Below are 14210 nucleotides of genomic sequence, written 5' to 3'. Positions count from 1 at the left end.
ATGGCAATATGTAAATCAATGGATGTGTAACTGATGTGATTCTGCAATCTGTGTATGGGGTGAAGGTGGGAGTTCATAACCCACTTGAATCAAAGTGTGGAATATGATATGTCAAGAAATTTGTAATGTTTTGAACAACCCACAATAAAAAATTAAAAAAAAAAAGACTACATGGGACTTACTTGTTTTACTTGTGTATTGATCACCTTTCTATCAATGTGACAAAATATCTGAGATAGTCAATTAATAAAGAGGAAAGATTTTTTTTTTAACTCCTGGTTTCAGAGGTCCATACTAGGCCCCAATGCTTTTGGACCTGTGGTGATGCAGTACATCATAGTGGATGCATGTGGCAGAGGAATACTATTCACCTCATGATGACTGGGAAGCAGAGAGAGAGAGAGAGAGAGAGAGAGAAGAGGAGGCTGGGGTCCCAATATCCCCATCATAGGCACATCCCTGTTATAGTTTGAATATGAGGTATTCCCCCAAAAGCTCATATATTAGACAATTAAGGATTGTTCAAAGGTGAAATGACTAGATTATGATAGCTATAAACTAGTAGGTGGATTAATCCATTTAATGGATTAATAATTTAAAAGGACTACTGAGTGGTAACTGTAGGCAGGTGGGATGTGGCTAGAAAAGTAGGTTATTGGGGATATGCCCTTGGGGATTGTACTTTGTCCCTACCTCACACCCCCATCCACCACCACAACCACCCCTCTCTCCTTCTTGGCTTTCAAGAGTTAGGCACACATTCTTCTACCATAATGTTCTGCTTCATCTTAGGCCTAGAGTAGTGGAGTCCACTGACCAAAAGCTGAACCTCTGAAACCATAAGCCCAAAATAAACTTTCCTCTTTCAATTTATTCTTGTCAGGTATGTTGGCCATAGTGACAAAAAACTAACACCCCCAATGACCTAACTGACTTCCACTAGGCCACACCTTTTAAAGGTTCCAATATCTTCCAATAATGCCACAATTTGATAACCAAGCCTTTACCATTTGGACCTTTGGAGAACACTTAAGATCCAAACCATAACAAAATGCAACAATGGAAAATATAAAAAATGAAATATAATCTACCACAATAAGTTCTGAATTATTGCTGAAAGACTCACAGAGAATCCAAGTTAAGTAATAGTTTGTGCCCACTTCATAAATACAGAATCCAGGCCAGGTTGGTAAGGGGGCAGTATTCTGTGAAATCTATGGGACTCCAACTAAAAGAGTTAGATGTTTTACTCTTATTTAGAAATATTGATTGGATCATTATAAAATACAGTCATACATGTTCCATAAGTAGCCCCACTGATCGTATAGCTGAATCATTTCAAGACTGAGGGATGCTAAATTTAAGGCTTGTCTTAAGGTAAGGAGCAATTCAGAATATTCAGAAAAAAATGTTGTTTTTTTTGTTTTGTTTTTTTTACCTATTTTCTTACTGATAGGAATGCCCTTAATGTGTATTTCCCTAATCTCAATTGTAGATTTAGAAACACAACCACATTGAGAAGTTTCATTGCAGAGATTTTTAGACACATCCACAAAGAAATTCAAGTCTGCAGACACTTCTGCCATCTCTCCCTTAGCAGAGCAAATGCATGTAGGCAATTCTACTTGTGCTCAAATTTTCCATTTGATTGCTTTTGAAATTATAATGTGAAATGTAAGCCATTAAAACATACAACTAATGGGAAATGTAACTTAGAAGTGAATGTAACCAGAGAACCTTAGGAATAAAATCTGTGTTCAACTCTATTTCTCAGAACAGTGAACTTCTGTTCGCCCAAATGAGCTCTAGTATGGAAACCTGAAGTCACTTCCTACCACCTATCACAGAGCCCAAGTGTTTAAGACAAACTTCTCTATTTTGGCAAATATGAATGAGTCTGATACTAGTAAAACAAAGATGGGCTGTTGTTGATGTAGAATCACTAAAACATTTAGAAAATCTATCCTATTTGCTACTTGGACATATTTAAAAAACAAAATTTTTTTTCAAAATGAAAAATAGAGATGTTTTAAGAATCTGTACCCTAAAGAGATAATGTTTTAAAAGGAAAGACAAAATAGCAATTTAAACTTACAAAGACTAAGAACTCACATTCAAAGAAACTTGCTCATGCTTTTGGCAGTGTCTTAAAATTCATCAGACTCAGCCAGCTGGACTCTAAAATAATGATCAAAGCCCACTTCACATAGAGGTATCCCTGGAAACCAGATTCACCTTCCTACAACTGTAGTTCCCCAAGAATAGCACTTCCTACACCCCCAAAAAATCTGGACCTCACTTCTCATACAAAGATGCTTCCTGCAGATAATCATGTTTTGTAGCTGTAAGGTTTCTCTGTTGTTTGGCCTAGTAGGACTCTTAGAAGACAGGGTACAGAGCAGCATGTGTAGGATACTTGCACAATGTTAGGAGATAGCGTTTTCTGAATCTAAAAGATATTTGTTCCTCCTGACTTTCCTTCTAATAATGGCCACTTCCCTAGGAGTGGAGGTCACCCAGGGAGCAATTAAACCAACTTCTAGGCAGATGCTTCCCACAACCATTAGCCATCTTTCGAGGGTATCTAGGGAAGTGGATGGATATGCCTGGGAAGGATGAGAAAAGAGGTGACAGAAGATGAAAATGGGATGAAAAGAGAATATATTAGGAAATATGTTTATTAGAGCTTGGGCCAATCTCTTCCTCTTCTGTCTTTCCTCTGTGTACCCCAAAAACCGGCCAGTCACCTTCCCTTCTTTGCTGGCGGGAGCCGTCCATCTGTGGCACTCTTCTTCAGAATCCTCTAACAAACTGACAACATCCTTTGCTCACACCTCTTGGCCATGTCCCAGTGGGGGAAATAAATCTCTTTAAAATGTTCTAAAGATCTTTACTGCTGCTGTTATCATTTTTTTTTTTTTTTAGGAAATGAAGAATACCTCAAAAGAAAAACAATAGGGCCCAAACTTACAAGATGAAAATAATTCTTAAAAGTCTGAAATGTGAAACCTTTTGGAAATGTGGTCACAAACTCTGATGCTCTGTGGAGCCCTTTGTCTCTCATGGTCAAATTGATCACCCTCCCCCAGGTCCCACCCACTGTTCCTTGTACAAGTTTCTACTGTCCTCTTACAGCACATGTCTGACCGTTTTCAGGATGGGACGATGGCTTATTCTTTTATGCACACCGTTCCTGAGACCATGTCTCCAGTTCAGGAACAAACTGATGGGTGAAAATCAAAGAAGAACCTTTTATCTTAGCTCTCATTACACTAATTTTTTAAAATTCTTTTTTCAAGATTAAGTTCTCCTTAATCTCTAGTATAATTACCCAAACCAGTGAGTCCTGGTCACCCATATTTTCATGGTTACTAATATGGGTGTTTTATATATATATAACAGCAGAATGCATTACAATTCATATTACACATATAGAGCACAAAGTTTTCATATCTCTAGTTGTATACAAAGTATATTCACACCAATTCGTGTCTTCATACATGTACTTTGGATAATGATGTCCATCACATTCCACCATCATTTCTAACCCCATGCCCCCACCCTTCCTCTCCCACCCCTCTGCCCTATCTAGAGTTCGTCTGTTCCTCCCAGGCACCCCATCCCTACCCCACTATGAATCTGCCTCCTTATATCAGAGAAAACATTCGGCATTTGGTTTTTGGAGATTGGCTAACTTCACTTATCATTACCTTCTCCAACGCCATCCATTTACCTGCAAATGCTATGATTTTATTCTCTTTTGCTTTTACAAGTAGCAATGGATTTCTCTTCTTTGGTTCCTACTTTCCTGGGAAACACTAACAACTTTCATCTTGACTTAGTCTTACTTCAACACAATAGGACCTCTCTCTCTTCTTAGGTCAATTTCTCATAGATCATGTGGCAGAGGCCTTGTTTTTAGCAAATATCATTTCTACTTATTTTCAGTCACTCAGAAATCATAGTATGTCAGTAATATGTCTTAAAGGTAATAATGATTTTCTTATTTGCAAGGGTCAAGTTGTATTTTAATGCCAATTCTTTAATTATAATAATAATAGTTATGATAGCTAAGAAGTACTCAACATTTACCATGTGCCAGCAATCTTACTAATTTAGCACTATATTATTATAATGTTCCAGGGTGAGGAGGTGGTGAAGCCAAGACATAAAGAGATTAAATAATTTGCAGATCATACAGCTTCATACTGCATGAGATGAATGGGAAAAAAGATCATTTTGTTTCAGGAATTGGTTTTAATTCATCTCTAATATGCTTTTCTTTAATTTTTGAAACATGAGAATGAATACACTTTTTTCTCCCAGCCTTTTCTTGGCTTATTACAGAATATTAGTATTATTTTCACATTCATAATCTTTCCAGTTTGAGGTATTTAGACATATTTGACAGAACGTTATGTAAAGGAAATATCTGCACTTAACAAATCTTTATGTTGTAACACGAGAGTCAGTTTTTTGACAACTACCCAGAACAACAAATCCTTCATATGATGTATGTAGAGAATACAAAATCCTGGCATTTTCCCTTCTGTGTGACATATCACACCTTGCTGAGCCATGTAAACAGCCATTCTCACTGCTGAGCCCCCTACACCAGGAAAGGGACCATGGCACTATTTCAAATGCAGAGGTATGAAATGATCTTGAAACTCTGCCAAATTTCTACTGCCCTTTAAATTTTAAGAAATTTCTCAATATTTAATGTAAGAAGCACTACAAAACACACGGCCATTTCTCTGTGTGCCAACAAAACATATCGTAGATGTATAGCACCAAAGGAAAAAGAGAAGAGTTACCTACAACCAAATGTCCTTCTTTTCTGTTATCTCTATGGCTAAAACTAGGTATTTAAAAGTGTTTACTTGGCTTGATGTTTTTTTTCTTAGCACATCTTAAATTCAAGGTGTCTGTTTCAGACTTTTTCCCACAGCCTGTCAGCAAATGGAGGGTGAAACCTCTTCTTATTCATCTGTTTATCCCCAACTTCTGGAACAATGCCAATAAATATTTAGTGAGCGACTAAGTGATTGATCTCTATGAGCAAAATAATTCCCAGATAAAGAAATGTGTCATGTTGGGGAGGCACAGGGGAGGAAGCAATTCTCAATTAATTAAGTCACCAAAGTGTGTGAGAAAGAGCAATTTGAGTGCTGTGCATCTGCTTATCAAAAATGCTTACCAAATGTTTTTGTCAAATATGTTGGTAAAAGAAGAGCTTCTGATTTTAGTACTGTTATAAAGAAATAATTTCTTCAGTCTGTTCAAGGAAGCATGAGTCAGAATTCAGCTTTTCCTTTGAGGATGAAAAAAAAAATTATCATGGTGTTCTGTTGCTTCAAATAGGAAACTCTCTTGGCAATTTGTAGAAAATGTTCTGAGGTCAGCCTAACTTCCCAGGCCTATCAGTATCTATTTGCTGCTTTCATTTCTTGTCAAAAGCAAATTTTCCCTTCCAGGCAACTTTCCACTAAAAATAACATATTAGTTGATAAAACTCAGTTTGTCTCTTGGTCAGGTAATGGAAAACCCAGCCCAGAGTAAAGCAGTTACTTTTTATTATGATGAGTCAAACTTTAAGCCATGTTTTCCTGAGATACTCTACAACTCACCATATATATTTTAGCCACAGGGTAAGTGCTTTCCTCTTTCCATTTTCAATCAGTTGTGCCCTGGGAGAATTGGCAAGTATCTAGACTACAACAACAAACTGTGAAGAGAAATACAAGAGTTAAAGAATCATCATTTTTATGAAGGAATTTCAGTTTGTACCTTTGATAATTTGCTTAGATTAACCTAATTCTTTGAAATAACTTGTTGGGTAGTCATTAAATACCAATGGAACAATTTAATTGGATATTTTTGGATGTCAAGCTAGAATAGGAAAGTTTGCCCAAGAAAAAGTTCTGGGATCATTGGTTTAAAACCAGAATGAATTCCCTTATGTCAAAAGACAGTAATGGAAAAAAGGAATAAAGCATGCATTGTGCCCTCCATCTGCATTGAAAGGGAAAAACCTTAGAATCAGTAAAATTTTGTTTTATTTTTCAGATAAAATTATTTTAATAAAAATGATCTGCTAATCCTAATTTATTTTTTAAGCTCTTACCGTGCCTTCTACACTACTACAGAAATCAATTGCCCTAGCAGCTTTAATTCACGAAGAAAGCCTGTGTGGACAAGTCTTTGATTACTGACTCCTAAGTCTGCAACTCCTAACGCATACACCATGGTGCCTGTGGCACTCTCAAACTATGAGGTGACAATCAGAACCCCTTGTAAAATTGAAGGTGTGCTCTCACAGTTTTTCATAAGAGTATAGCCTTTTGTTGTGTTGTTCCTGGTGTTGCCTGCTCTCAGGTTGTTTGACCTGGGCACTAGTGACAATCTAAGTGTCATCTCCTCAGCAGGCCTCCTCAGGACTGCTTCCTGAGTTATGGCAGATTGCCAGCATCCCATAAGGGGCAGTGGACTATTTTAGTCCCGGGGCATTCAGACTCCCTTTGGAACAATATGCTACTATTTTGCTGCTTTGCATAAGACTCTTGGGAACTTCCTGTTATCCATCTTCATGAGTCTGTCTTTCCATTCTCAGACCCCTAAAAGATTTCACTGACTGTTCATAAATCAAACCAGGGTCCAACTAATGACAATCTCTGGTGAACATAACTCTCACGGTCTCCATGTGTGGTATATCAACTTCTCTCTATTCCTTGATGCGTCCTGCATCAATACCAATTCCTTTTTCACAACAAAATTAGGGACTCTGGTCCTGATGTAGCCTGGTCCCAAGCAATGGCCTTTGGTATAGAACTTATTCAAGGCCTTTAGAAAAATTTTTCCTCTTCATTTCTCCATTCTATTATATCCACTGAAAATGTGCTTTAAGAAACAAACCAGAAAAAAAAAATCCCATTTGCATTTAGGTCTCTGGTGCCCCTGGGGTGAGCAAGATCTGAACTCAACCAGTGTTGATGCTTACCAGGATCTAAATCCCTGCAACTCTATCCCCCACCCTGTAGTCCTTCTTCCTGACAGGGGTCACATTTGCAGTCTGGCACAGTAGCTTGCATAACAATAGATTCCAGTGGCCTAATTTCATCCTTGAGTTCCTGCAAAACTCATTCAGCTGCCCTCCACTCAGTGATTTATCTGGATTTATTGTGTCAATTTGGCAGAATAGTTCTGTTACAACCATTGTTGGATTTAATATGATTGGTCTTCCATTTCTAGGAAAAAGACAGGACTGGTGATCTCCCTCTGATTTTCCTCATTAAAAACTAAGGTTTAAGAATTCACTCGTGAGTTATTTGGAGAACTCTCTGTTCCAGCGTCTTCGGTACTCAATCCTCTCCCTTGAGCTAAACTGTTCTCTCTGAATCATTAAAAGGAAATTGTATTGCTCTTGAAATCTCACATGTAATGCTCCTGAAATTCTTAGCATTTTGAAGACTCCTTTTTTGCTGTATTATTCCTAATCTTCTGTACTTGGTGGATTTTCCCATTTTTGTTTGAACCATGGTCTCACTTAGAAGCTATTTCCTGAAGTAAAATGTTTGTCCTTGCAATTGAGAACCAGGGGACATAAAATAATTTTGAATAAGATGGCTTTTACAGAATTGTCACATTTTTATTACAGCTACGTGGTCTGAAATTACTGAACAACTTAATGAATGGACATTCAAAATTCTAGGGTTATTGTCTATCATAATGATTAATATCTGTTCATTAATATAAAAATTTTAATTAATTGCTAATTCTGTATGAAATAAACATGTGGGCACTGGGAATTTAACTAGTTCATAAGAATCATCTCTTCCTCCAAGAATCTTGATATGATAGGCATGACATGATAGGTAAGACTAAAGGTGGAGTGATCCTCTCCCCATCCAAGAGAAAAGCTGGGTGAATGATGGTGCTGATCAACATCCTGAAGAGTGGGTGGAAGGATCCTCGGTAGACCACAGTTAGAGGGCCAGGGGCCAGGAGTCATTGAACAGTGTCTGTGGTATGCCCTGTAACAACAGAAATCATGGCTGGCTTCGGAGACTGGAGGAAACAATGAGGTTTGCCATGAGAAAAAGTTACAACTTCATTGTGTAAAGAAAAGGACGCAACAAGAATTTTAAACAATTTTAAATAACATGGTTAAATTTGTAATATGGGTGTACAAGTAGAAAGATTGTTCTGGAGTTTATTACAGTGTTAAAGGAAGAACTAATGGAAGCAATGACCATGAAAATGGGCAGAAGGGAATGGACCCAATATATATATTTAAGAGGTGTATTTGAGTGCCTCAAACATTTGTTCAGGATGTTGGTGAATTCAGGAAGAGCAAGAAATCAAATGTGACTCCTGCTCCAGGATCAATTTTGGGGTATCAAGGTTCATAGTGGTTCTAACAACTAGAAGAAGGGTGTTAGAGAAAAAGCAGTTAGTTTTTACGGAAGGTTTATTGTGAGAGGGCTCTGTAAAGATACCGAGTTCTAATTAGAACATACCTGATTTGGCAGGTGGTATACTAGTAGAAATTTCCAATGAATAACTACATAAATCTGGTACTCGGGCTTAAAAGTAGCTTTGCAGAGTTACTAGCATGGCATTCTATTAGTATCTGCATTCTGGCTAGCTGTATTTCAGGTACTGTGTTAAGAAAGACAGCAACAAAGATGGATAGCAAATGACCCTTCTTAAGTCTAGGAAAAAAGACACAATCATTTAGTACATCTTATTCTTTAACTATATAACTTGTAATGATCTTGCTTTTATAATGGATTCGTTCTATGTACTAAATCCTTGTTAATGTAGACTTTATTTACCTTTCAGCCACATTATTTTTAATAACTCTTGATAATTCTTAAGAGTAGCAACTATCAAAGCAATTAATTATTAATATGATATTATTTCTGATTCCAAGGATATAAAAATAAATAGTTCATTCCAGCTGGAAAAATAATTTATGTAAAACATTATACTTCTTACAGTATGTCCTCTATATCACATTTTATAAAGGACAAGTTGGTTGTACTTCTTGTATCAATGAAGACTTGGCAGTATTTGTGTCAATATAGATAGAAGTAGCAGCATTCAAACAAAGTGTTTACTCCTGCCCCTTTAAAATAGCAACTCCCTTTGAACAGCAAATATGTAACATAAGCACAGTTGACCTTTTGGTATGAAATGATAGTTGAAAAATTATGTGATGGAAAAAAATCTCAAGTTCAGGAATTGTGAGTGTGGGTGTATATATTTAGAAATATGTATGTATTTCCAAAGCTTGTTTAAATAAATGATAGAGATAGCAATCATCATACACAAAAGTATCTTGAGAAGCCTAACGTGAAAAGCATGTAGTGTTATTTAAATCCATCGTTAGCTAGTGTATATTTCTCTGGCTAGCAGCCCATGTTTTGAGCAAGTGACATATACAAAGAATAAACTAGAAGATTCTGATGTCTCTTGAAGAAAGGAAGCATTGAATAGACAGTTTTTCAGAAATGTGCTTTGAATTGTATTCACAACCTTTTCTAAAACGGATGTGTTCATAAAATGCATGCAGCCACATATTCTATGATTTATACAGACTAGAAAATGTCAGATCTCATCACTGGAAGTACTCCAAATGACATGATTTTTTTTTTCTATTATCACTAAACAGGGAAGGCCATGGTAAAATTTCAGTATTTGCTGTCAAAATGGCTTTAGCGACATTGTGTGGAGGGAAGATCATGGACAAATTAAGATGTAAGTTACTATTCCTTGTGCCTCTCCCTGCTTTTCTCTCTTATGTACCACTTTTCCTCTCCTTTATTCCTGCCATGTCCCCCTGACCATTTGTGTCTTTTATGAGAGTTGTTTGAAACGCAATCTTCTTTGAGCCTGGGATTTTGTCAAAGAAGTATTTTCATATTGGATAAATGTTGATGAAATGAACATTTTCCTTTACTTACAGATTATTATTATTTAGAATTTGCTGAGTATCATCAAATAGATTCTTTCTGATATTAAAGAAAAATAAGTATTCTTTCTAGTTTGTTCTATTATACCACTATAGTAGTAGTTCATCAGTGTAAGGACATGAAGGTCAAATTGAGCATCTTTCCCCCTTAAATATTCTAAAAATCAAAGCTCCTGGTAAATTTCCTCATTTTTTTTTTAAGCCAGTGCTAATCAGATTACAAGGAACTGAACAATTAAAGGACATCAAGTGACTATAGGCTTCATGTACATGTTGTCACTAACTGGCACAGTTTTTTAACCAGTATCATAGTGGAATTTTTCTTATTTCTCTGTTTTAAGTAAAGAAGCTGAGACCCAAAGAGAGCATATCATATAGCTAAGATGGTACCAGTATTTTAATCCTGATGTTTCCAACCAATGGTTCTCAAATGTTCAGTATGCATTGGAATCACCTGGAGGGCTTTTTAGACCATGGACTTACTTTGAGTTCCACCTCCAGAAATTCTGATTTGGTATTCCTAAGGTGGGGCTGAGGAGCAAGAATTTTTATTTTTCACTAGTTTAAAATTATACTGATGCTGCTGTTAAAGGAAAGTTTTGTTTCACACTATCCCTTACCGTAAATACTGTAGAATCGGGGTCACAATGCTGTAAGAAAGGGTAGTGCCATGGAGTTGGGAGATCCAGGTTGCAAGCCCAGCTGTGACTTATTTGCTGAGTTTCCCTATGGAAGTTACTTCATGTCTTTAGTCCTCAGCTTCCTGCCACATTCTAAATATTGGGATCAAAGACTGGATGGTGGCTCCCAGCTGCAACCATCTGTGACTCACCGCCATGAGGCTCTTTCTCTCCTGCTACTTGTCAGCTTCTGAGTGTATCTCTTGCTTCTCGATGACCAAGAGGGAAAGAGTGAAGCAAGATACAAAAAAACACCCTTTCCTTCTTTGGAATTTCAACATAAACTCTCTAAGGAGGTTGTCTCAGTGGCCCAGGAGATAAGTGAAAGGGGCCTCCAAGCCCCAAGTAACCACCTGGCTTCCTTCACTTCCAGAAACTTCCTTTCATTGAGCAACCAAATGCAGCCACGATCCAGAGAAGCCCAACCAGACCTTATGAGGGTCAGTTTAGTTTTTCTTTGGTTATTCTAAAAGACATAGAAAAACGAAAACTACCTACCTCCATGCTTGATTGAGAGGGAATAGCTCAATTAGAATGTGCTGCAACCAATGCCTTTTTAAAAAAGTGGCTTCAGGGTAATCCAGGAGGTATTTCCTCAGGCTGGGAAGAGGAAGTTTAGCAAAATGAACCAAAGCAGAGGAAGAAAGCCCTGGGGGCCTTGCCTATTCACTTTGTGTCACAATTGGCCATTTATACTGAGGAATCTTGAGAAATATTTTCAAATAATTATTCAATGTCATGGTAATAGGTACCTGAATAAAAGGGTCCCCTATTAAAATAAGTGTGAGGAAAGTTGATAAACCAGTTTCCTGAACTTTAGAACCTCTCCAAGCCCAGGTTAATCTTGTGCCCTAGGTGCTTCCAATCTTCCCACTCAGAATCCCTCTTCCTTAGATTTCACCCCTCTCCTGCAGGAAAGGGGAGCCTAGAGTCTCACCACACTCTACCCAGTCTTTATGTCTCATTGCCCACGGCAGCATCTCAGACCAATTCCTAAACCAGTTGCTATAAGAGGAACGGCCTGACCAGGACAGTCATAATCAATCCACTTTCACTTCCTGGGCCAGGAAATGCTACTCCTTTCTCTTAGCCCAGGAACAAATTTGGTGCCAATAAAGATGAAGGGAATGGTCGTTAGGCAAGCAGCTTACAGTGTCAGCACAGTTGTGAAGCACAAGCTGGTTTTGAGCAGATCTGTAATAATTCCCAGAAGCCCTGTAGTTCTCTTGCAAACCCAGACGTTAGTGTAACTACTCTAGTGCTTTCTCCACATCCCATCCCATCACTCTCCAGAAAGAAAAGCAGGTATGCTACCTAGGGGCTCAAGTTAGTCCTCCTGAGGACAGCAAAGGAAGCAGAGGCGTGAGTCCCACTGGAGACAGACTAAGCTCTGCAGTTTGGAAACAAGTCCCACCATGTCACAAACTATGTAGAAAAACAGATAGTATGACCACCATTTATCATGCTCCCCTCTTTGAGATCAGTAGGCCAAAATCAGTCTCATGTATCCCCTCTTCAAATAGGTAATCCCAGGAAGACAGTTTGGGTGGGTTCCAGGTAACTTGTTTGAAAGCAATTTGACCAAAAACAATTTAAGTAGAAGCAGTTTGGTTGGAAGAATCTCTCCAAAACATTAGTCAAAAAAGAAAATCCTCAGTCACCCATATTTCCAGGTTAAATGATGATAATTGATTGAAAGAGCAAATGTGGGCAAATCCACCCACAAACAGCCATGGCTGCTTCTTGGTAAGTGGGATGATGGGTATTTTCTGTAGTCTCTGGCTGGCTTTCATTTCAACAACAAAGCACACAAGGTCATGATTTTCTGCATGACTTTTGTAATAAGAAAAAAAATAAAATGAAAGGATATGGAATGTTTCAGGCTTTGAAGGTTTTGTTTTCCTTTTTTGTAAATTTTTCTAATTCACTTTAAGCCAACGGGCCAGCTGTGCTTGTTTGGCGATTTTTCTATTTCTGTGCGTAGGGATGAAGGATATTTAGTTTGTTCCAACTAGCCCCTTTTGTTGGAGAGCATAGAACCAGAATAATTGGCTGAAAATAAATTAGGAATTAAAAGAGAGAGAGAGAGAGAGAACGAACCAGAAAAATTAAGGCTGATTTTTAAAAATGTCCTTAAATGCATTAAAAAGGACAACAACTCTATGTTATGTCATGATTTCTAATATGCAGAGCCATCAACTGAGATTCAGGGTATTCAATGTGTAATCCAGGGGATATCATTGACCCAATAGAGGAAAAAAAAGGGCGCCCCCTGCAGCTGTGTGACATGGCACCCTAAACATCAACTGACCTAATATATTCCTTTTCTGTTAAATTGTTCCACAACTGATTGTAATCTACTGTTTTAATGGGTTCTTCTGCTTCAGAGTTCCTGGAAGTCAGTCCTAAGGATCTTAAGGAGTTCTAAATCCACTGCTGTAAGCCTGGGATGTCATGTGCTCATCTATTGCTACTGAGGAGTACTTGCTTTCTTTAGTTGAAAGACTAGCATCACGGCAAACACTTTGTATTTACTGAGTGTCACTGAACTGATTGATCTGCCTCCACAAATACATTCAAGGCAGTGTTTCTAACTCATTGGCTGCTTGAACTACAGTATCTCCCTCAGCATCCTCTGGACATAATAGAGCTTTCAAAGCTCTTCATGTAATGCCATACATCCCACCGCACCCTTGTGTGCACCCCCAGCCCTGCCACAGGGCCTCCTCGAAGATCCATGCTTGCTGTCCTCTTTGTGCCTACACTGCAGTCCTGATCCTGTTTCCTAAAGCCCACTCCCTCATCTGTGCCGGACTAGCCCCTAACTAGCCTTTATACTAGTCCCAGACCTACTCCTTTCTCTGGGAACCTTCTCGTCCGGCTCCTGTTCTATCCATTCATGCTACTTTTCCAGTATTCACAACATGAGGTTATAATCTAGGATGTTCTAAGATGCATCCTGAAAGCACTTCTCGGTCACCCTCTATACACGGGGAAAGAACTCTCCCAGGGGGAAAGAACTCTATTCTGACCTTATTGTATATTCACTGCTTAGCACAGTTTCACATGCTTAGTATGTGCTAAGTTGATTATAGTTGAATGAGTCAGTCAGTGACTGCAAATTCTTTTAAGTATCTATCCTTGTTAAGTGCTACAGGAAATACAAAGGTAGTTTCGAATGTGATTTGGAACCTTATTGAATATCCTAGTGGGGAGGCAAAGCCTAAACATATGAAGTCAATGGAAAAATGATGCCATATGAAATTAATAATAAAAATGGATAAAATACATGTGGAAAGCATCATTTTGAGTGCTTTATTTACATTTACTAATTTACTCCTTGAAATAATCCTGTCATCTACATACACATATACATTGTGGACATTTTACCTAAGCCAAAAACTAAAGTATAAATGCATATCATTTTGGTATCATTCTTAGAGTCCCCTCAATTCTTTATTAAAACCTGAGTGGCCATTAACAGCCACTTCCAATTAATCCCATTGGCATAACACTAGTTTATCTATTGCTTGCAGACACAAACGAGGTTAATT

General features: G+C 37.9%; 1 protein-coding gene across 37 annotated transcripts in view; it reads left to right on the top strand.

Moving 5' to 3' along the window:
- The window catches only part of Dtna (dystrobrevin alpha), a 315681-nt gene that overhangs the window by 220786 nt on the left and 80685 nt on the right, over positions 1–14210 (top strand). For all 37 annotated transcript variants that reach the window (XM_048806343.1, XM_048806342.1, XM_048806340.1 and 34 more), the window contains one exon: positions 9677–9762. In XM_048806343.1, the coding sequence (XP_048662300.1) occupies positions 9677–9762 (86 nt within the window). The remainder of the gene's footprint in view (positions 1–9676; positions 9763–14210) is intronic.

This window comes from Marmota marmota, unplaced genomic scaffold (genome assembly GCF_001458135.2).
Source record: "Marmota marmota marmota unplaced genomic scaffold, marMar, whole genome shotgun sequence".
Taxonomy (NCBI): Eukaryota; Metazoa; Chordata; class Mammalia; order Rodentia; family Sciuridae; genus Marmota; species Marmota marmota.
The sequence above is the reverse complement of the archived record's forward strand: the minus strand, read 5'-3'. Positions and strand labels throughout refer to the sequence as shown.